General features: G+C 63.7%; 3 protein-coding genes across 3 annotated transcripts; all 3 read right to left on the reverse strand.

Annotated features, from left to right (window-relative positions):
• Window positions 1–507: 507 nt before the first annotated feature.
• Window positions 508–6087, reverse strand: LOC102558462 (cytochrome b-245 light chain). The gene is made up of 6 exons (XM_059713945.1): window positions 5968–6087; window positions 3100–3169; window positions 2793–2867; window positions 2583–2666; window positions 1146–1227; window positions 508–872 (listed from the first exon to the last, which is right to left on the reverse strand). Exons 1-6 carry the CDS (start codon window positions 6023–6025, stop codon window positions 681–683), a joined length of 561 nt encoding a protein of 186 aa, XP_059569928.1. The 5' UTR covers window positions 6026–6087; the 3' UTR covers window positions 508–680.
• Window positions 6088–7144: 1057 nt separating this feature from the next.
• MVD (mevalonate diphosphate decarboxylase) lies at window positions 7145–13023 on the reverse strand. Its single transcript, XM_059713947.1, has 10 exons — window positions 12924–13023; window positions 11655–11725; window positions 11319–11433; window positions 10579–10725; window positions 10190–10389; window positions 9779–9853; window positions 8912–9130; window positions 8546–8661; window positions 8280–8388; window positions 7145–7702 (listed from the first exon to the last, which is right to left on the reverse strand). The coding sequence occupies exons 1-10, from the start codon at window positions 12991–12993 to the stop codon at window positions 7595–7597; spliced, it is 1230 nt and encodes a 409-aa protein (XP_059569930.1). The 5' UTR covers window positions 12994–13023; the 3' UTR covers window positions 7145–7594.
• An 8011-nt stretch (window positions 13024–21034) lies between these two features.
• On the reverse strand, window positions 21035–24202 carry SNAI3 (snail family transcriptional repressor 3). The gene is made up of 3 exons (XM_014611041.3): window positions 24065–24202; window positions 22504–23103; window positions 21035–21776 (listed from the first exon to the last, which is right to left on the reverse strand). Exons 1-3 carry the CDS (start codon window positions 24141–24143, stop codon window positions 21595–21597), a joined length of 861 nt encoding a protein of 286 aa, XP_014466527.2. The 5' UTR covers window positions 24144–24202; the 3' UTR covers window positions 21035–21594.
• Window positions 24203–24344: the final 142 nt, after the last annotated feature.

Consider the following 24344-nt stretch of genomic DNA (forward strand, 5'->3'; position numbering starts at 1 on the left):
TCAGGACCCCCCAACAGAGGAGCCCAGAGCTGTGCACTGCTCACTGGCAGCAGGACTTGAACCCAGGACCTTGGCATCCAGAGCAGGGGGCTGCACCCCACCCCCATCCTGCTGCACCCCGCACGCCAGGGGGGAGATTTCATAGACATTCGGGCTGGAAGGGACCTCCCGCGATCATCGGGTGCAGCCCTCTGCCCCAGGGGCAGGGAGTCAGCTGGAAGTCAGTCACCCCAACACGATAAATGTCCAAATGTTTCTTGAAAGTGTCCGGAGTAGGTGCTTGCACCACTTCTGGGGGGCATTTGTTCCAGGCCTGGGGGGCTTGGACAGCAAAGTTTTTCCTTATGTCCAGCCTAAAACGGTCTTGCAGGAGTTTGTGACCGAGACGGAGGTGGGTGATGGCTGGGTGAAGCCGGAGCCCTGCCAGGGGCTGCATGCAAGACGTGCAAGGCCCCCCAGAGAGCAAATGCACCCGCCCCCCAAATCCAGCACCAGGAGCCCAGCCCACACCATCCTTCACTGGTTTATTATGGTATAAAAGAAGCCAGTACAAAAGGGGGTAGGCTGCCCTGAGAGGGGCCGAGCTGGGAGCACTGGGGGCAGGGGGAAGCCGGCTGGGGCAGAGGTCACGACTGCAGGCAGCGTGGAGGATGCTCAAGGCAGGGCCCCGGGGAGACGCATCACTCTGCCAGCGCAGGGGCAGGGACAGCAGCAGGGACAGCTCCTTCGGCCTCGGCCGGCAGCTTCTTGCGGGCATCCGGGGGCGGCCGGGGTGGGGGGTTGACCGGGGGCTGCTTGATGGTGGTCCCCACCTGCGGGCGCTCCCGGGGCTTCTGCTCGATGGGCTGCCACTCCTCACCCCGCACGGCGGCCTGCGGAAGAGCCCGAGGGGGTTAGCAGAGAGGTTGCAACCCCACCCCCAGCAGGGAAAGGGTGCACCCCTTCCCACACACCCTCATGCACCCATTCTCAGGGCAGGTAATGTTGAGTCCCTGTGCCACTACAACCTCTCGTGCAACCATTCTCTGCTGGCACCGTGGAAAAGGTGGGTGGGGAGGGAGGCAGTGCCCGGGACCTGCCGTACCAGCAGCCTGGAAGGCAACCAAAGCAAGCCCAACTGCATCTCTGGCTGCCCGTGGACCTACCAGTAAGTAGATGGCGCTGGCGATGCCGAGGCAGGCCGTGCCCAGGATCGTGGCCAGGAGGAAGGCGGCTGGGACAGCGAGGCTGGGAGGACGAGAGAGGTGCTGGGCTCAGGCAGGAGCTGCGCATGGACCTGCAGGCTAGGGGCAAGCGTGGGCGGGGGTGTGCATGGGTGGAAGAGCGAAGGCTCATGTGCAATGTATGGCACACGGGCAGGAGGGAGCAAAGGCTCATAGGTAACGCACAGACACACAGAGCCAAGGTTTGCAGGTAATGCGCAGCCCGGGCATGACGAAGACTGCCAGCAGCGTATGCAGCAGTGCTGAAATGCAGCCACCTCTGGGGGAAACGCCGGCTACCATGGGTGTGAACACAAGGCACCAGGGAGGTGAAGGGCAGGAAGCCGGGCGTCTGCTGAGCCCTGCCGTGCCAGGGCCACGCTGCCACGTGGACAGCAGGAGCCCAGCACAGCGCAGCACAGGCTGGCCTTGCTGCAGGCTGGGAGCAGGGGGGGCAGTGTCACAGCAGCTGCCCACGCACACCTGCAAGAGCTGCACCCACACTCAAAGAGAGGAGCTGCACAAATGCACCTGCACACAAACAAGAGCATGTGTGTGTGCTGACACACATACACGAGCTGTCCCCACACTTGCAGAGGAGCGGTGCATGCACACAAACGCATGGAGGAGCTGCACACCTACACGCACAACACCCAGACAAGAGCACACATGCACAGGAGCACACACATGCATATGCAAAGGAGCTGTGCATGCACACACACATACAGAGGAGCTGCGCACCTGCACACACTACACCCAGACAAAAGCACACATGCACAGGAGCACACACAGGCACATGCAAAGGAGCTGTGCATGCGCGCACACATGCAGAGGAGCTGCGCACCTGCACACACAACACCCAGACAAGAGCACACACACACAGGACCACACATAGGCACATGCACGCATGTGCGTGCACGCGCACACACACACACACACACACACACACAGACGAGCTGTGCACTGCGCACACAACACCCAGACAAGAGCACACATAGGAACACATGCACGCGCACATGGGCACATGCCCACAGCCTACACATGCACAGAGGAGCCGGACATGCACTTGCAGAGGGCCTACACATGCACACACATACACAGAGGAGCTGCACACCTGTGCACACACAACACCTGGACCAGAGCGTACACACATGCACACACATGCAAGCACACACACACACGGGAGCTGTATATGCACACACGGAGAAGCTCATGCACACACTGAACCTGGACAACAGCACACACGCAAGAGCTGCACACGCACAGGAGCTGCGCATGCACACACAGACAAGACCTGCAGATGCACATCTTTGCGTGCACACAGGGGAGCTGCACATGCACACACACAAGCATGTACAGGAGCTAACTGGCACGACTCACGTGGCGTGCAGGATGGCCCGGACGTAGTAGTTCCTCGTGAGCGGCCCGAACACCTTCACCACGGCCGTCATATACTTCTGGCCCCTGCGTGGTGTCAGCGAGAGGAGGGGCAGAAAGGCATGAGCTTCCCCGGCATACCCCACAGCCCTCGCCCCCTCAGCCCCTCTGCCTGCAGCCCCCTGACCCTGCCCGGGGCCCAGCCGCACTCACCAGCGCTCCATGGTGGAGCCCTTTTTCCGCCTCCCGCGGGGATACTCCAGCAGGCAGATCAGGACACCGGCCGCGCTGCAGGGCTGGTTAAGGAAGATGGAGCCTCTCTGTGCCTAAATACCCTGGGCTCCAGGGCAGACCCTGCCCCTGATGCCACGAGGGGCTGAAGCAGACTTGTACCACCCAACCCTGCCCACGTGGGACCTCCTGGCAGTGCCCATGGCTGGAGCACCAGCCTGGGGCTATCCCCAGCCCCTCCAAGCCAGGATCTGACCCGTCCGGGGCCCGCAGGTCTGGGGAAGGATACATGGAATAAGCAGCGAACTGCCAGCCCTTGAACTGCCCTGCCACTGCCACGATGCCACCGGCCACGAGGACTGCCAGGAGAGAGCGAGGGATTAATGGGGTGGGGGGGTCCCCACAACACCCGGGTCCCACGCCGCTGCACGGATCCAGCCACGGTGCTGGGTGATGCCAGGGCTGGAGACACCCGGGAGGGGGGGGGGGGGGGCCTCTGCCGGGCCGTGTGCACTGCAAACTTGTCAGTGCACACACACACAGCCCCTCCTGCAAACACGCACACATTGCACGCACATGCCATAAGCACATACACACTACATATACACACATCGCAAGCACATGCATTACACAGACACTGTACATACACACTCACCCCCTGCAAGCACACATATACACCACACAAACTACACATATGCACACTCCAAGTGCACACAAACCATGCACACATGCACACACACAAGTGCACATACACTGCACATACACCACACACACACACACACAACTGCAAGCACATGCACACAAATCACAAACATACACTATATATATACTGCATACACACACACCCTGCAAGCACATAAACAAATCAAGCACACACTATGCATACACTACATACACACACACCCTGAAAGCACATACCACACACACACTACATGCACACATGCCCTGCAAGCACATACACATATCACAAGCACACACTACACATACAACGCATATGCACACATCCTACAAGCACATACACACATCACAAGCACACACTACACACACACTGCATACACACACACCCTGCAAGCACATACACACATCACAAGCACACATACACTGAATACACACACAACCTGCAAGCACATACACACATCACAAGCACACATACACTGAATACACACACAACCTGCAAGCACATACACACATCACAAGCACACACTACACACACACTGCATACGCACACGCCCTGCAAGCACATACGTACATCACAAGCACACACTACATACACTGCATACACGCACACCCTGCAAGCACACACACACTGCACATAGCCTACACACACATGCTCACACACTGCACATGCCCACCCACACACAAGGCACATACACACACAATGCAAGCACTCACCACAAACACACATACACGCCCACCCCCAGCTGCAGCTCCCTCCCCCAGGGCATCACCAGGGCCCGGGAGGCTGCCATCAGCCTTCCTGGTAGCACCAGCCACAGGCCCGGGCGAGGCTGCGGTGCCAGGAAGCAGGAGCCCACAGGCACCGGTGGACGGTTGGCGCTGCTGGGGCTGTTCCATTGCAGCCTCTGCTACAGCAATGGCTGTGGGCAGACGTGGTCCCAGCGACCTCAAGTCCACAGCTGTGGGGGCAGCCAGCCGGCCTGGGGGAGAGCGCCTGGGTGTGCATCCCCTCCAGGATGTCCTCCTGGGGCAGCTGTGCTAGTGCCACGTGCGGGTGACTGGCACTGCACAAGTCCAGCCTTCATCCAACGTGGGCAGGAGACACCTCCAGTTATCCAGGACCCCTGAGCATGGTGACAGGGATGGAGCTGAAAGCCCAGGTCCCACAGCAGGACATCCCCAGCGGGGACCCAGAGCTGCCAGTCTGCGCCCAGCTTCATCTGCACCCAGCGCCAGGGTCTGCAGCACGTCCAGGCTCCTCTCTGGGGCCAGCTTGGCCAGGAAGGCGGCCGTGTCGGGGTCAGGCTACTGCCAGACCAGCACCTATTGCACTGGTGACCCCAGTCTGGCACGGTCCCCTTGGGCACCGCCTGGGCCGTGCAGCCGCAAGGCAAGGAGGTCAGCTGGGCATGGCCTTTCCAGCTGGGCTGCTTGGGCTTAGACACGATGGATGTGATGTGCCCCCGGGTGGGTTTTGAGTGCAGTGTAAGCTGGCCGGGCTCCCTGGCTTGCTCAGGGACAGCCCACGCCTCGCTCACCCTGTCCATCGCATGGTTTGAACGTGGTGCCAGCACAAGCTGGGGGGCAGAAGGGGAAGGAAGAGCTTTTGGGCCTCCTCCTGCTTACCCCAGCATGCAGGGAGGAGCAGCTGGGAAAGCCCTGAGACAGGGGCACAGCTGGGCGTGCTCAAAGTGAAACCTGCACTTCCCCCTGCCCCCGCACAGGCCCTGGGGCTGCAGCGCAGGGGGCGTGGGTGCAGAAACCCGCCCAGGTGGAAGCCAAGTGCCCCTGAGCTCCCGCCTGGGGGCACGGAGAGGGGCAGGGGCAGGGCTGCTGGCGACTGCTGCAAATGCGGAGCAGCCCCAGCTCCTGGATGAAGGAAAAGGCTCCCCAGGATCCGGGGGAGCCCAGATCCCGGTTCCTGGGGGCGTCTCCGGGCCCTGCCCAGGGCCACAGGCTGTGGGGGCGGCTGGGCGCTGCGCTGAGCTTTCTTCCCCATTTCAGCCAGGCACTTCCTCAAAGCCGGGGCCGGGGCCCAGCTCCATGGGGCAGGGGGCATGCAGGGCCGTGGAGACCTCCCTCTCAAGCCACTGCAGCCCCCAGCCTGGCCCCCCTGCCCATCTCCCCGGCACCTCCCCAGCCCCCCGCACCCCCCAGCCTGCCCAGCTGCCCCAACCAGCCCCAGCCCTGCCCCCCTGCCCCTCTCCCCTGCACCCTGCACCCCCCCCAGCCTGCCCCCAACCAGCCCTGCTCCCTTGGCCCCCAGCCTGCCCAGCTGCCCCCCAACCAGCCCCCAGCCCTGCTCCCAAGCCTGTACCCTGCACACCCCCAACCTACCCCTTTACCCCCTGGGCCCCTGCCCCCCAGCCAGCCCCCAGCCCTGCTGCCTTGCCCCCAAGCCTGTACCCTGCACACCCCCAACCTACCCCTTTACCCCCCGGGCCCCTGCCCCCCAGCCAGCCCCCTGCCCCCCACTCACTGAGGCCGGAGGCCAGCGCCTGCTCGTTGGCCCACATGGCCCACTCGATGCCCCCCATGCCCGGCGGACGCCCCTGGACACACTGTAGCAGCCACTTCCGAGATGGCAGGCTCCCGGCCCCGCCCCCTGCTTTGCATAATCCACGCCCCCTTCCGGGCTGGCCCCGCCCCCAGGCCTGCCCCCAGGCTCTGGGTTCCCAGCAGCCAGGAAGGTCCGCCCCCCCCCCCCCGGCAAAGGGGGCTCCCAGGCCCTACTGCCTCCAAGGGGAAACTGAGGCACGGAGGGGCAGGAGCCCAGGCCCGTTCCTGGACCCTGACGGGGCTGCCCGTCTCCTCCCCGCTGGGAAAAGGGCCAAGAACCAAGCGCCCAGGGAAGGGCCTGAGAACCAGTGGGGGGAAACTGAGGCACAGCGCGTGCAGGGACTTGACCAAGAGCAGCACGCTTGTCGGTGGCAGGGAGAGGCTAGAACTCGCGTCCCCTGCTCAGGATCCAGCCCAGGCCTGCAGGTGTGCCCTCCCCAGGCAGGGATTTGTACCCACTGTTCAGACCAGCCCCTAGAAAGCCCCTGAGGACGGGGAGGCTTTCTCCTCCGCCCCGTGCTGGGCCTGGACTCTGCAGCCCCCACGTGCAGGCTCGGAGCCGCTCACACGTGGCACGACAGCAGCCAGAGAGACCCCAGGCGCAGGGGAAGGAAAATCCCGAGCCCTGCCCAGAGCTCACAGGGGGCAGACGTCCGAGCTCGCCACGAAAGCGCATGCGGCAGCGAGCCCTGCTACCACTACAGGACACGGCCAGTCAGCCGCAGCTTCCTCAGAAAGGCAGCTGCTTCTGGGGTGGAGCCCGGCAGCGACCGCACGCTCCGGCCAGCAGCAACTCTCCTCTCTTTGTAAAAGAGGAAGGACGTGGACAATAAAACAGCCGCACCTGGAGCGGCCCGGACGAGGCAGCGGGGCTGTTCCCAACACCGGGTAGGTGGCCCCAGGACTCGAACAACCTGCTCCGCTCCCATAGAGGCAGGGAGGAGGCAGGCGGGAAGGGAGCAGCAGAGGTCACAGCTCCTGCAACCCGGGCCGGAGGCAGGATCAGCGCTGTGCAAGCCACCCCGGACCCCTCCATCACCTAAACTCTCCACCCCCCTCACCCTGGCAGGGTATCAGGAAGGAAAGCCGAGGCAGGCTGGGGTCAGAGCCATCTATTCAGCGCCACACGCAGCAGCTACGGCAGGGGGACGGCTTTGGAGCAGAGCCCAGCGAGGCAGCAGTGCCATCCTGCACCCCGGGGTGCCTCTGGGGCCTGCCTTGGACACCGCTTGGACTGGGCGCCTTGGAGCTGTGCTGGTGCCGGGCATCAGTCCATCTCCTTGCAGACGAGGAGTCCGGGCAAGGGCAAGGCACACTGGCTGGCAGCACTGGGGCTGCCTCCTCCGTGGCGGCACCGGCTCCCAGGAGGGGCTTTGGCAGTCTCCTGTGTGGACACCAGGCAGCGGCGGGGCCGGAAAGCATCTTCCGCAACACAGGTCACTTCATAGACACTCCTTCACTTTGGCGCTGGGTGCAGAGCCCCCCGAGTCCTGCCCGGCTCTCCCGAGAGCCAGCTCCTGCCCGGCCCCAACCCACCCGTGCTGTGCTCAGCGTGGCTCTCCCGGGGCAGCTGCCGAGGCGCTCCGGAGGGGCAGCCCATCCGGTCCCAGCAGGTGCAGGCTGGGGTCTTCCAGGAGCTGGGGGCCCGGTCCCGGCTGTAAGGGAACAGAGACACAGGGGACAGATGAGGACGCTAGAGCCAGGTCCACATGGGTGCGGCGAGGATTTGTCTACACTAGAGCGAGGTGGAGGACTCCAGGCATGTGCACAGACGGAGGGGTAGGTCATTCGAGCAGATGGACCTGGCTGTTTCATGTGCTAATGACCCACCCTCTATCATCCCCTGCTATTGTGGGCCTATTGTGTCCAACCCCTGGGGACACGCTCACAGCTGCCTGGCGCAGACTTCTGCTCACACGCCGGACCCATGGCCAGGAGCCCCGAGAGCCCCCGCCTGCTTCCTCTTTCTCCATGAGGCAGCAAGACAGCCGTGTCACCCCACCTCAAAGCCCTGCACAGCCAGGCCTGGGGCGGAGGGGCTCATCCTGGCGCCTTGCAAGGAGTGCACCCCAGGGCTGGAGCGGGGCAGAGCCCCTGCTTCACACCCCCAAGTCCCATGTGAGGCCTGGGCCTGAATGAGACCCTCTAAGCACAGTGCAGGCAGCAAGGAGTGGGTCAAAGCCCTGCAGTGCCCTGCACCGCCCGCTCCATGCCCACAGCCCCCACCCCTACCTGGGTGTGCAGGATGTACCGGATGGCTCCTGGCACCGGCTCCAGCACCACGGCGGACTGCAGCTCCTCCGAGAGCACGGCCGGCCCCACCGGCAGCCCCTGCAGGAACCTGGGGCAGAGGGGATGCGTCAGCCCGTGGTCCGAGTGGGGCAGGGACAGGCCTGGCTGGAGAGTCAAGGGGGGCCTGGTGCCCCTTCCTCTCACCCCACTCCCCCCAGCCCAGCCCAGCCCAGCCCCTCAACCCACCCGGCCACGTGCCCACATACTGGTCTCCGTTTGACTCTGGGGGGAAGCTGCGCTTCACCACCTCCACGAACTCATCCACAGTGTCCTCCAGGGTGAAGATCACAGCGTTGGGGCCAGCATCAAAGGTGTAGGCCACCTACGGCACAGTGGGCATCCTCAGAGCTGCCCCCCACCCCCTGGCCACACCTAACACTGCCATCCTGGCCTGGCACAGGCTTTGCCAGCCCAGGGTACATGTCCATGGCACCAGGCCCCACGGCCCTCTATCACCAGGGCATGGAGCACACATTAGTAAGAGGAGGGAAAGGGCTGGGCACACGCACACGTATCCCAGCCTCCAGGACAGCTCCGTGCACCGCTGCACGGCCCAGAGGGAGCCCACGTACCTTGGTGGCACCATGGTGTGTGTTGAAGCGGTGGGCCAGGGCAATGACACGCCGCGACACATCGGTGAGGTAGAAGATGGGTGGGAAGGTGTCCAGGCAGGTGGCGTGGAACTGGTTGCTGTCCTGCATGGTGAGTTGCCCAAAGCCCTCGAAGTCCCGCTGCTGGATGAACCGCACCATCTGGGCCATGCGCTCGGGCACCACGGCCTCTGCACGGTGCTGCAGCAGGGACACGCAAACGGTCACGGGGTGGAGGGGCACCCTGCCTCTCCTCTTCCCCAACAAGGACTCGTGCAACCCCAGGGGCTGTGGCTCTAGCTAGCCCTACCCCCAGGCCTCATGCACAGCCTTGGGAATGGCACAGGCCCCATCTGGAGACACTAAGGAGCAGCTGTGAGGGTGGGCACAGCCCCAGGCAGCTGGAGGAGAAGCACTCAGTCCCACCCCGCTCCCTCCAGGAGCTGCCCCCTTGTCACGGTCACACCATAGCCCTGCCGTCGAAGGGGCTCAGGCACCACTGGACTTTGGACACAGCCAAATAAATCCCCCCCAGCTCCAAAGCCGTGGCAGGACTTGCTGGGACCAGGACCGGGATCAGAGCAGGTGTTTGGGCTGCTCCAGCTGGGTCTGTACCCACAGTCCTACAGCAGCACTAGAAAGCAGAGAGGCAGGGAGATCCCAGCCCCGACCTGGGGGCAGCAGGGAAACCCTACATGCCAGGAGCTGGCTTGAGGGATTTGGGGGCGAGCCCAGATGCCAGCCGCTCCCCAGCCCCTGATGCATCAGCAGTGCTGAGAGCTTGAGAGTGGGAGAAACACCCACCCCCTCCACCACCACCCTGGGGCTTGGAGAGGGCCCGCTTCCTACCTTCAGCAACGGGCTGGTGTCCACGCTGGTCTGCATCCCTGCCGTGCTGCCCACGGGCTTCTTCTCGGCGCTAACCTGCCACAGGGAGAAGGATGGAAAGTGTCAGGCACGAGCGCCCATCACAAGGCAGGGCCCTGCGGGTGCCCACCACCTCCCCCTCGAGGTTCCTCCGTCTCATTCACGGTATCCTCATGGCAAAGCCGCCCACAGCGCAGCGGGACCAGGGCTGTGCGGGGCAAGCACGACTTGCAGAGAAGCCAGGCATCCCAAAGGATGCCCTGCTCTAATCACTGCTCCAGCGCTAGGAGCAGCCCCAGGAGCCGGGACTCCTGGGCTCTCTGCCCCGCTGGTGCCTGGCGGTCAAGCTGGAGCCCCATTGCTCCCTACCCACCACCCCCCCGCCCCACTCACCACCAGGATGAGGACTCTCAGCTGAGGCCAGTGGGTCTCGGGCATCACCTGCTGGGCGACGCTGTCCTTCCCGTCCGGGCGCTCCCCCATGAGCCACTGCACGAAGCCCCCGGAGAGGCTGCGGCAGGCGCTGCCCGAGCCCTGGCGCGCAACCTCCGAGAGGTCCCCGTCGGCGCCGTACAGCCGGGCCAGCGTGTACACTGCAGGGTGGGATACAGGGGGGCAGGGAATCAACCACATCCAGCCCCCAGGGCCCAATGCAATCCTCCCCCCCCCCCGATCCCAGGGTCCACAGGAGAGCGTCTCTGCCCCCGTAGCACAGTGGGGAGAATGGGAAGATCGCAGCACCCCCATCATGGGCGCCAGGAGCAGCCCAGTGCCACACTCACCGAGGCAGGCGTACCCTGCCGCTGAGGACGCCAGGCCGGCCGCCGTGGGGAAGTTGTTGACGGAGGCGATGTGCAGCTTGTAGGTCAGGTTGAGCGGGGCCGTGTCACCCTCGCTCCCGCTCCGGCGCTTTCGGGCCAGACGGCGCACTGCGGGCACAGCGGGGTGGGCCATCAGCAGGCATCAACCTTCCCTGGGGTGGGGGGGGATCTGCCCCTCCAGCTGCCCCAGACAGGGACACCCCCCACCCCATCCTGCACCCTTAAACCAAAGCCTCGTGATGCTCCAAGACACCGGTGGGCATTTTAACCACCTCATTGCAATGGGGGAAACCGAGGCACAGCAGGAACACGGGCCAGGAAGGAGTCCACAGTCCGCAGAGCAGCAAGGACAGGGCCAGGGCCATTGAGTGAGTCAGTGGCAGAGCTGGGAATGGCACCCTGGGCACTCTCCTGTGCACTGAGCGCACATACAGCCTGGTAGGGGGGTGGGCACATCCCACAGAGCACCCAGGGACCTGGGGCAGAGCTGGGTCCCTTCATGCCCACCAGGGCTGCCACCTTGTAGTCCTCCCTGCTCAGCTCCCGGCCCCATGCTACAGCCCGAGGCAAGGAGAAGGACTGGATGGGGTCCCCCCTTAAAAGTAGATTCAGCAGCAAGAAGTGGGGGTGCCAGCCAGGGACCAGCCCTGCGCCTGCCCCAGCCCCGCCAGCTGTGCCCCCTGCCCCCCGGGGGCACTCACTCTCCCGCAGGCAGTTCTGCAGGCGCGGGTGGGTGATGTCGGCCTCCTCCCCGTTCAGCCACAGCCGGTCCTCCTTGAAGTCCCTGCTGATGGCAGCCGTGGTCGTGGTTTTCAGCTGCGAGGAGAGAGCAGACGCTGAGCTGAGGGCAGCCAGGGGCCGGCTTCATGGCTGGCATCACCCCAAAGGCCTCCACGGGGCAAGGGGGTGGAACGGGAGCCTGGGGTTACTTCAATGCAGCCCGGTGCTAGGCGCTGTACAAACAAGGATACAAGGCTCAGGAGAGAGCCCAGGCATCCCACAGCTCGGCTGGGCACGCATGCCCCGCGTGTACCAACCTGGTCCTGGTTCAGGGTGACGCTCAGTGAGGAGTTAATGGGCAGGATCAGCTCGTTGTCCCGCTTCCCCCCTGCAAGAGAGGGCACCGGCTGAGTGGGCACCACGGCAGCACCCGCAGCTCCCCACCCTCAGGCCGGGCCAGTCTCCAGCCCCATGAGCGTAGGGGCGAGACCGGCCGGGCCCTCGAGGGCTGGGGCTCGGCTCATGCTGTTCTCCGAGCACACAGCCCCGCCCCAGGAGGCACAGCACCTTCCCGGCACCCTCCCGTTCCCACGGCCCCCGCCCAGCTCAGCCTCTGCGTGGAGGGGGGCAGCCCCACAGAGCCCCGCTGCGCACAGGGCAGGGTCTCAGCCCTCGCCCAGCGCAGAGCCAGCCCCCCCGACAGCCGTGGCACCCACAGCTCTGCCCTGCGGCATGGGACGAGCAGTGCTGCACTGCCCACGCGTCGGCTTGCAATGCCCGCAGGCTGCTGCACCGCGCTTGCAACATGGCTTTGCCAGTGCGCTGTCGCACTGCACTTGCACCACTGCATTGCCCATGAGTGGTTGCACTGCTCGTACACCATTGCACCCACCACCTACCTGCACTGCACGTGCACCCCGCACCTACCTGCATTGCCTGTGCACCCTTGCACCCCCCACCTACCTGCACTGCACATGCACCCTTGCACCCCCCACCTACCTACATTGCACGTGCACCATTGCATCCCCCACCTACCTACATTGCACATGCACCCTTGCACCCACCACCTACCTGCACTGCACGTGCACCCCCCACCTACCTGCACTGCCTGTGCACCCTTGCACCCCCCACCTACCTGCACTGCACGTGCACCCTTGCACCCCCCACCTACCTACATTGCACGTGCACCCTTGCACCCCCACCTACCTGCATTGCCCGTGCACCCTTGCACCCCCCACCTACCTGCATTGTCCGTGCACCCTTGCACCCCCCACCTACATACATTGCACATACACCATTGCACCTCCCACCTACCTACATTGCACGTGCACCCTTGCACCCCCACCTACCTGCATTGCCTGTGCACCATTGCACCCCCCACCTACCTGCACTGCACATGAACCCTTGCACCCCCCACCTACATACACTGCCCATACACCATTGCACCTCCCACCTACCTACATTGCACGTGCACCCTTGCACCCCGCCACCTACCTGCATTGCCTATGCACCATTGTACTGCCCACCTACCTACATTGCACGTGCACTCTTGCATTGCCCACCCCGCTGCCCTGCCCGGCACTCACAGTACTTGATGACAGCGATGTTGACGGGCGCGGTGCAGGTGACCCTGCAGCACACCTGCTCCCCGGCCATGCTGAGCCCCACTGCCTGCTGCGCCGCCCTGCCCCGCCCCACGATCAGCTGCTGCCCCGGGATTGGCCGGAGCCGCCCCGCCGCCCGCGCCGCACCCAATCCGCGCCAAGGCCCCGCCCCCAAATGTATCGGATGATGGACAGGAGGCTGGGCCTCGCCCCTTCCGGAACCTTGCGGCGCAGGCGCGCGTTCCCAGCCGGACGGGGGTGGCTGCGGGAGCGGGGGGGAGGGTTTCCTTGGAACACCCCAAGCGCCACCCTGCGGACAGCCGTGCGCATGCGCACTCTGCGCTCAGGCTCTCCGGCGGCCATGACACTATAGGCAATGCCCGGGAAGGGGCGGGGCTGAGTGGGGTCAGGCGTGTGCCGCTGGAGCCTGAGCTCCGGGAGTCGCGGGAGGCGCTGGTTGCTGCCAGCTCCAGTGCGCAGCCCGGGGGGACAAGATGATCCCCTGGCCGGACCCCTAAGCAGTCACCTCCCCGCTGCCTTCTGATTGCTCTTGTAGCCCTCCAGTCCAGCCTCAGGCCTCGCACCTCCATCGCCCCTTCCAGCCACATCCCATGCGCGTCCCCTGCTTTTCCCTGCCCCAAAGGGGCAGACCCCAGTCGTTCTCCCCATGCTGCAGGTGGGGAAACTGAGGCACGGAGCCGTGCGAGGAGATGGGGAGGGGGAGAGGAGCCGTGGTGATCCCTGCCCCGAGACATACAGTACAGGAGACGTCTCACCTTGCTGGATCCGTCGGATCCAACCATAAGCGAACACCGGGAGCGCCGAGGCGACGATCATCCAACATCCGGCAACGTCCTGCAGACGTCTGTCGACTCCCAAAACAAGTTTTCTCCCCGCTCGGGCAAGGAGGAGGGCAGAGCAAGCGCTCCACCTTGAACAGACAGACGCAATATCGACGTCAGCTCGTGGGAAACTCTCCCCCGGGCCCCCCGCAAGCGGAGGAAGATCTGCTGCGGGGATCTCGGTCCTTTGAAACCTCGGGAGATGGAAAAGCGGGAGAAACAGTGGGGTGCGGACGAAACCGAGACCCCGGGGCCATGCACCCCGCGTGGAAACATGTCCCCGGGGTGCAGCAGGGTCCGTCCATCCCCGATCGGCCTCGCCAGCCGCTTTATCAAGCCGTGGATGAGACGCTTGTGGAAGGCGACCGTCCTGGACGGTGAGGGGTCGCTGCGGGGAGAGGAGACGCTGCCTTTTACCAGGGACCAGGGCAGCCCAGAGCCCCGGGGCGACGTCCAGCAGGTGGGGCCCGGGACCTGGCTTTCCTCTCTGCAGCCTTTCGCCATGAGTCACCCACGCCTTCCCTTGGCACGTGGTGACTGACTGATGTGGAAACTGGCAGCGGGACAGCGGGAGCCCGCCAGCGATCCACCGGCCAGGCCTCTGCTCCTGCCTCTTCCCCCGTGCATTGCCGGGGCTCTGTGAGCACCCCTTTCCCAGCTCCGTCCTCGTGCCCTGCCTCGGGGCACCCCGACCATGTCCTGGGGCCAGAAGGGAAGCTGCCTTCTCCATCCCCAGTCCATGCCAGGAGCTGCCAGGAGGTAGCACCTAGCCCATAGTGCCCATGACCATGGGACCGGCCCCAACCCCAGATGAATGCCCCTTGGTGATACCAGGGCCCTGATGGGCACAGGCCCAGTGACAGAGGGACTCCAGATGGGCTTCCCCTGCCTCGGCATCGCCGCCGTGCCGCCGCGGACATCCTCCTCGCTGCCTCCCTGCCTGCACACACGTCCAGGTAGCCTGAGCATGTCGAGTCCTCCAGCCAGAAGGCAAGAAAAGAGCCCTACTGCAAGGCCCTAGGCCGGTCTAGGGAGCAGGGCTGAGACACCCACCTGGTCCGGGTGGTAGCAGGTGGGGGGTGCCCCCCAAACTGCTGGCAGCCACCCAGACAAGCCTTCCCTTGCTAAGGGACCTCTTGCCCTGCCCAGGGTGGGTGGAGAGCCAGGCGTGCAGGGGTTAATCCTTCATGGCAACCCCCCCCTCCTTTCAGGTAAGTTGGAGGGGGGGTTGCTCTTTGCTGGTCCATGTCGGGAGCCCAGCTCCCCCCTCCACCATGCTCTGATCTTGCCGACCGCTCCCTCCTGAGCTAATTGACCTGGCTCGCTGCACACTGCAAACACTCCCCCAGCGCTTGGGATGCCGGGCATAGCTCGACCGGTCGCTCCCCCGTGGCATCTGCAGGAGGGTGGGGTGGGGGGGTCCCGCGCACCTCTCCGGGGTGGAGGTGGGTGTTGGCAGGGACCCTTGGGACTGGAAACCCCTGACTTCAATAAGAGCCTCTCCGTCTTGAGGATGCGACAGCCCCCCCCAGCATCCGTGCCCCCCTCAGCAGTGCCATGAGCCCTGAATCAGCCTCTCCTCTCCATGAGCTTTAGTGCCAGGAAGGGAGAGAGTCCGGCGTGGGCACGGCCAGGGGGACCTGTGCCACGGAGAGCACGGCCGGCGTGAAATCCTCGCTCCCCCCAGCAAAGGGACCCCAGGGCTATGTGGCCTGTGGGGGGTCAGGCGAGCTGCCCCCATTCTCCTCCGACCTCGGCAAACCTCCTTAACGATATTCCACAACAACCGGCCGCAAGCACCTGTCGCCTTGTTTACTGTACAGCGTGAAGCGCGGTGCCGGGCCCTGGCACAGCGCTGGCTGGCCAGCTCCGGGGCCGTATTTTTATCCTCCAGCCACTCACAGTGGAAAGTATTCAGCAAATCCCCCCACTACGACACACACACAAACCCAGCCCCCACCCCGGGATAAATATATCCTGGCTTGGATTCACCGGGCCGCTTAAATATAGCAGCCTCCCCAAGCAGGCACCTGCTTGTTGGGCTAAGGGGCTGGATGCCTCGTTAGCGTGGGCGGCCGGGGGAAGTCTGCTTGGGATGGGAAAACAATTAGCAAAGAGGATTTGCCCAGAGCACATCGCTCCCACTAGCGCCCTGCCTCCCCGTCTAGGGGCAAACCCCTGTGTGCACCCCCCCGCCCTGCGCCTCCTCCAGGGATGCCTGGCCCACCAGGCTGGTGTGGGATAACCTGCCCCAGGTACCATATTTCCTAGTACAAGACGCTCCTCCCACCCCCACAAAAAGGCTAAAATTGTTGTTTTTTAACTGAATGTCAGACAGCTTTTTAAATAATTTCATCTATTTTTTGTTTCAAAACTTCAGGGGAAAAGACTTGTCTTAAGTTTAGACTTCTTTTGTAGGGGCGGGGATTTGTTTTATATGCCAGGGTGCTGAAGAAGCAAGCTTGGACTATGTCTGGCTGATTTAGTTAGTCCTAACTGTGGTCCTCAGCGGTTTTAGACGGCGCTCAGAAAATGCCAGCTCCTTTTTTGACGATGGAAAAGATAATACGGCAATTCTTCCATTGCAAAGAGCTCAGGAAGAGACTGGCTGTAACACTTTGGATCCCTTTGGGTTTGTCTTGTGAATCACATTTGCACTCCTAACAGTGCTAGCGTTGCACGGGACCCCTGAAAGGATCTCAAGGCAGCTTAGTTGGTCTATAAGGTGCAAATCACTGGTCGATAAGGTGCAAATCTACCCTGCCTTCTTATATACCGGGAAGTATAGTACATCTCACCCTGCTCTCTATGGAGCCCAGGCTGTGAAGCCGCAGGCCTGGTGCTCCAGCCCTGTTACGTTGCCACAATAGATGGTCTCTTGTAAAAGTGCCCAGACAAGCTGCTATTCCACGGGTTGCATATGCAGTGGATGCTGTTAGAAAGCATTGCCACCAGGTGCCAGGGAGCAGTTGGTATGGAGCAAACTGCTACCCCAGGATAGAAGTGGGCAGGTGACACTTGTGCTGGGGTAATGTAGCTGGGGTATGTCCACACCGGCTCTAAGTCACGCTGTGCAGAGGGCTGCGTGTTTGCTGGCTGCTTCTCTGCTATCCCAGCAAAAAAGGCCGGCGGGTGGGTCCCCCGCAGCAGCTGGCGGCGATGAATGTGGCTGGGGGGGCGGGAAGGCTGCAGGGATTCCCGTGGGCTCTGTGAGCATCCCTGACTCACCGCACCCAGCGTCTCCCAGCTCATCCTGCAAACTCCTCCTCAAACCCAACCCGTGACAGCTCCTTGAGGATCCACTATAAAAAGGAGCAGAGACCCAAGGCCAAGCCAGGCTGCACCAAGGCAAAGACATTCAGCATGCGGCCGCAATGCCCTCCAATAGCACCCACCGCGTATGCCACCCCAGCATCGTCTGCAGCTTCCCGGCCGTGGCTCCGTACACATCAGGGTAAGGCGTACCGTATTTCCTGGTATACAAGAAGGCAGGGTAGATTTGCACCTTCTAGACCAGCGATTCTCAATCTCAAACCCGATCCATGGGACAACCCCAGCGTTTGCACGTGGGGATCTAAAGACAGTCTGACGTGCTGGGGGTCTTTAATGGCTGTATTATCTTTTCCATAGTCAATAAAAGGAGCTGGCATTTTCTATTGAGGGGCATCTAAAACCCTTAAGAACCAGGCTAACTACCTTGGAGAGATACAGCATTAACTTTCGTGAGCCCAAGCTCACTTCTCCAGCGTGTAAGACTGATCCTGCCCTCCCTGCCATCAGAGAGGCTCTGCAGAGACCCATCCCATGCCCTCCCATGTCTGCAGGCAGCTTGCGAGGTCCTCTACCTGCACCAGGGTCTGGGACCACAGCCAGGCTCTTGCATCACTGCCGGTCATCCGTGCTGGCACTCGTGCTGACACTGGAGGAGGCCGGCGGGAGCCCGGGGCACCTCGTTCAGCTCCTGGGAGCTGCTGTATCAGCAAAACCCCAGACCAAAGGCTGCTGGGGGCCGAGGACCACCCGTGCACCCCAATGCCCGCGGTCCCCGGCGGGTGACACCTGCCGCTGCGATGCAGCCCCAACCCCCTGGCACCAGCTGGAGCTGGCCTCCCTGCACCAGGTGCTCCGCTCGCTTCCACCCATGCGCTCATGGAAAGGCGAGCGGTTCCATGGGGGGCTGCCAGCAGCTATAGATAGCAGCAGTTCAGGGCACGGGTATAGATAGTAACGGGAGGGCAGGGCGCAGGTATAGATAGTAACCGCGGGGCTATTTTCAATCGGGCTGTCGCAGCGGACACAGATCCCCTGCCAGGCTCCCGGTGCATGGCTATTTATAGGAGCTGGTCTTTGGGGGGAGGCTGGAGCAAAGAAGGCTGTTCTACCCGCTGGGGCAGGTGCACCTTGCACTCTCCCTTGATCCCTTTGCCACCTGAGCACAGGCCCTGTCTGCTCCACTCCTCAGGGCTGGTGCATCCCTAGACCAGGCTCTGGGGCCTCTCTGACCCCATCAACAACAGGTGCTGGCCTCGAGCAGCTTCTGGACAGGGCTGACAATGGGTGCAGGCGCTGGGGAGACGCTGCGAGCTTCCCTCCCCCAGGCACATCACCCTGTCCACCTTGCTCGGTGCTGCCAGCTCCCATCTCAGCCTGGTGCTATACACCCTGGGGCCAAGCCAGCAGAGTGGGGGCAAGGAGACCCAGGGTGTAGAGGTGGGGCTGGGATCCAAAACCCACAGCTGGGGGCTGTATTGCCAGGACCCTGAGCTCCCTAGCCCCTGCCGACGGGCTCCGGTGGGTGAGAGCTGGCAGGGGGGGCACACATGGGGCGAAGACAGTGGGATTTATGGGCAGACACGGAGCTTCGGTGACTGGCGGTGGGACCCTGCCCAGCAATTAGGGCCTGATTGAGGGGCAGCACCATCCCAGCGGGACCCCAGCCCCGCACCTGGTCCAGGGGGCCCACCAGGAGCATGTGCACGCTGCAGCGTGGCTCCAACACCCGGCCGATGCAAAGGGTGGAGTAGGGCAAAAGCGGGGTGAAGGGGTCCCGGGCGGGGGCACCTGTCCCAGAGCTGGGTGACCATGGGGGGGAAGAGGCCTGGGGGCGGGCACTCTCCCAGGCTGTTTACAGCCCCGGCCTGCCGGGCGCGGAGTGGAAAGATCTCATTCATTCATTCCGAGTCAGCTCCGGGTGCTGGCGCCCCGCCACGACCCCCCTCCCGCCCCGGCGCTATATTTACTGGCATTTTCCATGCGCCGCAAGGAAAAGGGAAAACAGGCCGGGTTATTTTAGCACCGGCCAGATTCTTTCCCCCCCATGGCCCCGCGTGGCGACAGGTGCCATGGACATATTTAGCCATCGGGGCCTGCAAATAGAAGACAATTTACAATATAGTTTCCTTTAGGCATCTGGGTGCTAGGAATAACCTCCCCGTCAGCCGCGCACGGTGCAGGATCCCCGCGGTGGTGTTGCCGGCCCCGGGGAGCTGACATCAGCAGGGCCCCGGGTCTCTCCTCCCCCAAACGCTTTCCACCCTCCTAGCAAGCAGTGCCCGTGGGCTCCCTCTGGGATGCCTGTAGGTAGCCACCAGGCCACGGCTAGGGGGTTTCCATCCCTGCCCTTCGGTTCCCTGCTCTCAGCCCCTTGCAACGGGGATGCTACTACGTCCAGGTGCACACAGCAAGGGGAGGTGTGATCCCACCGAGTCAGCCGGACCCCCCAGCCCTCAGCCCGCACCACCAGCTGTGCTGCCTGGATGCTCTAGCAAAGACCAACCTGGGGACTGACAGTACCCGGGTGCTTAAAGGAAGACACCGCTTGTGCCCCCCAAGTCCTCCCAGGTGCAGGGATGGGGGCACAGACGATGCATGCCCAGAGCCCCCAGCTTGCAGGGCTGAACGGGGCATGCTCCAGCCCCAGCTGGACCCACCGTGCAGATGTCACACCCTGCACACGCTGCTTCTAGACAAGTGAGGAAAGCCACAGGAGCCCCCGTGGCCACCCCTGGGCTGGCCATGTCCAGCAGGCCTCCGACGGCCTGGCTGGGCCCGATCAAGTTACCTCCTGCCAGGTGCCCGGGTCTATTTATAGTGCCAGCATGGGGGGAGCCAGGGGCCAGGCCCTCTGCTTCCTGCCCGCTATGATGGCACCGAAGCTGGGATGGCTCTGGGGGTGCCAGATGGGGTCTCTGACTCTTGGGGAACCGCCTTAGTGCAGGGGACCCCTGGGAAGGGATTTTTAGGACTGGAGCTCCAAGAGCCTGTCCGGAGGTGGACCCCGATGCCACGTTGGTGCAGGGGACGCCTGTGACCCAGTGCCTCCTACCTCCCCTGCTATCAGCAGTGGCCTTAGGGGTGCTGGGGCTCTGGTTGAAGAGTCATTTGGGGACCCTTAATTTTGATGACCCATAAGCAAGTCGGGCATTTTTGATTTCAGTTTCACTTTGCCCTATCCATGAAACGTATTCATAAGTTGAAGAAGAGTTTTTAATAACTTCACCCCAAAAACAAATTGTTGCAAAATTTTGGAGCCCCCTAAAGCGTGGGGCCCTGGGTGGTCACCTAGTTTGCCCTCCCTTAAGGCCACTACTGCTGCTATGCTTCTGCCCCTTTCAGCATTTGGGGGGTTTTCTGAAGTTTCGTGTCTGGAGCCAAATCAGCCAAATCCATTCCAAATTCACTCGACTGAGCAGAGCTCAATAGCTCCCGTCTCGTGGCACGACCACCGCCGGCAAGTCTCCTGCATCCCAGACTCTTCAGCCTAGGGCTTCACATACTCCCGCATCCACGGTAGGCATCCTACGTGCAAGCCTGGAGGCCTTGGGGTTCAGACGCCCTGAGCCAAAAATGTGAACAGAGGTTTGCCCAAGAGCAAACCCCCCTCGTCATAAACGATGTAGCCAAGATCCTTGCATTGGGAGGCATTTACGGACTCACCCACGGTACAAGGGACAGGTCTCCACCCTCAACTACACCAAGTCATTCAAGCCCCAGGAGCAGGGGATCCCTCCTGCCAGGTCACCTGGGTCAAAGCCATCATTGTGGTGTCTCCCCTGCACGCTTTCCAGCTCCGTTGTGCTCAGACCTCGCTCTGCAGCTGAGGCCTGGCTAGACCCAGGAGACGGTGCTCCCCGGCATCTTGCACCAAGGACTTGTTAGGATGTGGGGCACACACGCTGCCTGGTGCACACACAGAGCAGGCTGGAGAGTGGGGCTGGGGCTTGATGCCCCTTTCTGCAGCCAGACGGCACCCCCCCCCCCCACAGCCGGATGAGCTAGCCCCAAGCATGCTCCAGAGTTTATTGCTTTTATTAAATGCCAGGAGGGCACCTGGGCAGGGGCTAGAGGAGCTCTCCAGTGATGGGGCAGCGCCTCACGGATCCCCCAGCACCACGCAGCATCGTACCGTCCGGCCCAGACAAGGAGAGCAGAGTCCCTGGCGCACGGTCCTTGCAAGCAGCACCAGGCTCAGGCAGCCCCGCTGAGCTGGACGGGCAGGCGCGAGGCCCGTCGAGCCAGCTGCAAGGCACAGGGCAGGAGCGGAGATCGCAGTCCTGCCAGGAGAACCTATCTGTCCTGGCACACAGCTTGTTGGAAGGCATTCGAAGCCAGCTGCCTGCTCTCCATCCTTGGGCACCCACAGATACCCCCACATCTGGCTGCGATGTGGGTACTGGGCAGGACAGCCAGGCCTCCCCTGTGCACGTGACTGAAGATGCCCATCGCATGGGCCTTTCCCTCGATAGCCTGGCAGGGTGCAGGAAGCTGGTTGCTCTGTCCCTGGCTGCTGGGAGCAGCCCCGGGTGGGCGCATCAGGATGCCGGGCAGCAGCCGGCCTCTTCGTGCCGCGCCAGCAGGGACATGCGGGAGAAGGTCTTGGCGCAGGCCCGGCACTGGTACTTCTTGACGTCCGAGTGGGTCTGGAGGTGGGCGCGGAGATTGGAGCGGTCGGCGAAGGCGCGGCTGCAGTGGGAGCAGCTGTACGGCTTCTCGCCTGCAACGGGAGACGCCGTCAGGCCAGCCGCCGGACCCAGCGACCCTCCCACCCCAGGCAGAGAACGGCAACTCATTGCACCCGCAGCTCAAACCCCCCAGTCCTCTGCATGGGAACCTCTGCTCCCAGCCATGCCAGGCCCCAGTCTCCAGGCTGGGGACCAGGGAGAGAAAGGAGAAGCCACTGGGGCAGCCAACCAGTTACCCACCCTAGTGGGTGGTAGGGGGCTCCCAGGGGGATGTGGGAGCCCCCCAAGGTAGCCACCGGACCCTGACACAGGGCCTGGGGGCAGCCAGGATGTCCTGTTTCCTGCAAGCCAAATGTTTCCCAGCTGCCAGATGCCCCAAGGTCCTACCTGGGCTGCAGCACATGTCCCCCAGGGACACCAGAGATAGGCCCACGGGCTAGCCCTGGGGATGCCTGCCTTTCCTGGACCCTCCAAACCACCCCCTCCACCCCTCTGCAATGCACACACCCTCTTCATCGTTCCCCCCCACCCCCTGCCATCCGGCCCCAGCAAAGTATGAGCAAACCCAGCTTCCCGGGACTGGAAGGCTGACAAAGCCCTGAGCCGAGCCCAGCGCCTCCAGCCAGGAGTCTCATGGGGGGCAGAGAACGGGGGTCTGCACCCAGCATCCCAGCAGAGCATGGTCCCCCCTGCCCGGCCCTGCCAGGAGCCTGCTGCCAGCGGGGGAAGGTGCCCCCAGCCCCGCTGCTGCGTGCCCACCTGTGTGCGTGCGGATGTGGCCCTGCAGCAGCCAGGGCCTGGAGAAGGCTTTCCCGCAGATCTTGCAGAGGCAGGGCAGCGTGTGGGTGCGGATGTGCATCTTGAGGGCACCCAGGCTGGCGTACTCCTTGTCGCAGTGCTTGCAAGCAAAGGATTTCCGGGGGGGCAGCTCGCGGTGCCTGCAGACAGCGGGGTAGGAGGCGTGGCAGCCGCAGCACCCCAGCCGCGGAGGGGTCTCACCCGGTGCCCCCACCAGCTTGTCCGGGGTGGCCTTGCTGCCCTCGGCAGGGCTGCCCAGCTCCGGCACCCGTCTCCGAGGCAGGCTCAGCCGGTTGAGGTCGTTCTGGTTGTCCCTGAGGGGGGTGCCCGTGGGCGTGTCTGCTGGGCTGACGTCCGGGCTGGAGGGACTCGGGCCGGGGGTCCCTTTGGCCTCACCCTCCAGCGGGAGAGGCAGGGAGAGGCGGGCGAGGAGGGCGCCACGGTCCCAGAGCCGGGCGGCTTCGCAGGGCGCGGAGGGGGGGGCGTCTTCGGTCTGGAGGGGGGCAGGCAAGGCCTGCCCGCCGCTGGAGGGACACCAGCCGGAGCCGCTACCGATGACTTCTGCGGAGGAAGCAAGAGGGGATGAGCCGGACACGCCACCCCACGGGTGGCTGACCCTGCTGTGCCGTAACCCCTGGCCAGGTCCCGAAACGCCAGCCCTGATCCCTGAACTCACCACCCCCAGCCCAGGACGCCAACGCTTTCAGCCCTGGCAGCAGCCTCCCCTTCTCATGCCGCTGTGCCAGGGACGGGTTCCCCCAAAACGTGGCTCGGGTGGCATCTACCCTGGAGCTGGAAGGTCCCTCCATCCCTCTCCCCGCACGGGTGTCGTGCCCCTGGAAACCACGTACGTGGCCCCGTCCCAGGTGCTTCCCCTTAAAGTGGGGAAGCTCAGAGCAGCCCCTTCGGCCGGGGGCTGGGACGGGTCCCCTCCACCTGACCCTCTCCCCTAGGGCAGTGGTTTCCAGCCTGGGGTCCACAGACCCCGGGGGTCCTCGGACTGCGTCCAAGGGGTCTGCGAAAGACACGGGTGATCGACCAGGACTCTGTGAATACCCGCACTGGTGATCCGAAGGAGCCCGCATCTCCCTTCGGACTTTCCAAAGGGGCTGGCAGGGAAAGCTGCCGCACCAGTGGGCCTGGAGCTGTGCCCCCAGCAATGCCCACCCAGGGGTCAGCCTCCCCACCCCGGCACCGGTGGCCTTGAGGGGAAAGAGGGGAGGCTGGCGCGCAGGCATGGAGGAACCCCCCAGCCCTGGGCACGGGGCGCGGTTTGTGCCCCAAGAAGCAGGACAGGGCAGGGGTCTTGGCTCATTCCCCTGCCCTCCAGCCCAGGGGTCTCAGCTCATCCCTCCCTGCAGCCCAGGGGTTTCAGCTCATCCCTCCAGCCCAGGGGTCTCAGCTCATCCCTCCCTGCAGCCCAGGGGTTTCAGCTCATCCCTCCAGCCCAGGGGTCTCGGCTCATCCCCCCCTGCAGCCCAGGGCCAGGGGTCTCTGCTCCTGCCCCTCCTAGCCCCGGTACCGTGGGCGCGGGAGTGCAGCTGGCCGTAGTCGGGCACCCGGGTGCTGCTCGCCTTCTTCACCAGGAAGGAGCGGGGCATGGCCGGCCGGGCGGGCGGGCGCGGGTTCGGGACCCCGCTGCGCCGCGCGGCCGGGACATAAGGCACCGGCTCATTTGCATGCGCCTCCCGCCGCCCAATCGCAGCGCCAGGCTGGGGAGGGGGTGGGGCTTGCAGCCCTTAGTTCTGCCGGCCCAGCCTTGCCCCGGTGCACGCACGTGTACACACGCGCACCACCCCCAT

The sequence above is a fragment of the Alligator mississippiensis genome, chromosome 10 (genome assembly GCF_030867095.1).
Source record: "Alligator mississippiensis isolate rAllMis1 chromosome 10, rAllMis1, whole genome shotgun sequence".
NCBI lineage: Eukaryota > Metazoa > Chordata > Crocodylia > Alligatoridae > Alligator > Alligator mississippiensis.

What these genes read in the sequence shown, in the direction of transcription:
- LOC102558462 (XM_059713945.1), bottom strand. Translation starts at nt 6,025, where the DNA reads ATGGGGGGCATCGAGTGGGCCATGTGGGCCAACGAGCAGGCGCTGGCC. An exon ending in GGCGCTGGCCTCCGGCCTCA is followed by an intron (nt 3,170 to 5,967) that starts GTGAGTGGGGGG and finishes CTCTCCTGGCAG; the next exon opens with TCCTCGTGGCCGGTGGCATC. An exon ending in CCAGCGCCATCTACTTACTG is followed by an intron (nt 873 to 1,145) that starts GTAGGTCCACGG and finishes GCTCTTCCGCAG; the next exon opens with GCCGCCGTGCGGGGTGAGGA.
- MVD (XM_059713947.1), bottom strand. Translation starts at nt 12,993, where the DNA reads ATGGCCGGGGAGCAGGTGTGCTGCAGGGTCACCTGCACCGCGCCCGTC. An exon ending in GGCAGGGTACGCCTGCCTCG is followed by an intron (nt 10,390 to 10,578) that starts GTGAGTGTGGCA and finishes CCCACCCTGCAG; the next exon opens with TGTACACGCTGGCCCGGCTG. An exon ending in CCAGAGTCAAACGGAGACCA is followed by an intron (nt 8,389 to 8,545) that starts GTATGTGGGCAC and finishes CCTCTGCCCCAG; the next exon opens with GTTCCTGCAGGGGCTGCCGG.
- SNAI3 (XM_014611041.3), bottom strand. Translation starts at nt 24,143, where the DNA reads ATGCCCCGCTCCTTCCTGGTGAAGAAGGCGAGCAGCACCCGGGTGCCC. An exon ending in GCTGCACTCCCGCGCCCACG is followed by an intron (nt 23,104 to 24,064) that starts GTACCGGGGCTA and finishes CTTCCTCCGCAG; the next exon opens with AAGTCATCGGTAGCGGCTCC. An exon ending in CCACATCCGCACGCACACAG is followed by an intron (nt 21,777 to 22,503) that starts GTGGGCACGCAG and finishes CTCCCGTTGCAG; the next exon opens with GCGAGAAGCCGTACAGCTGC.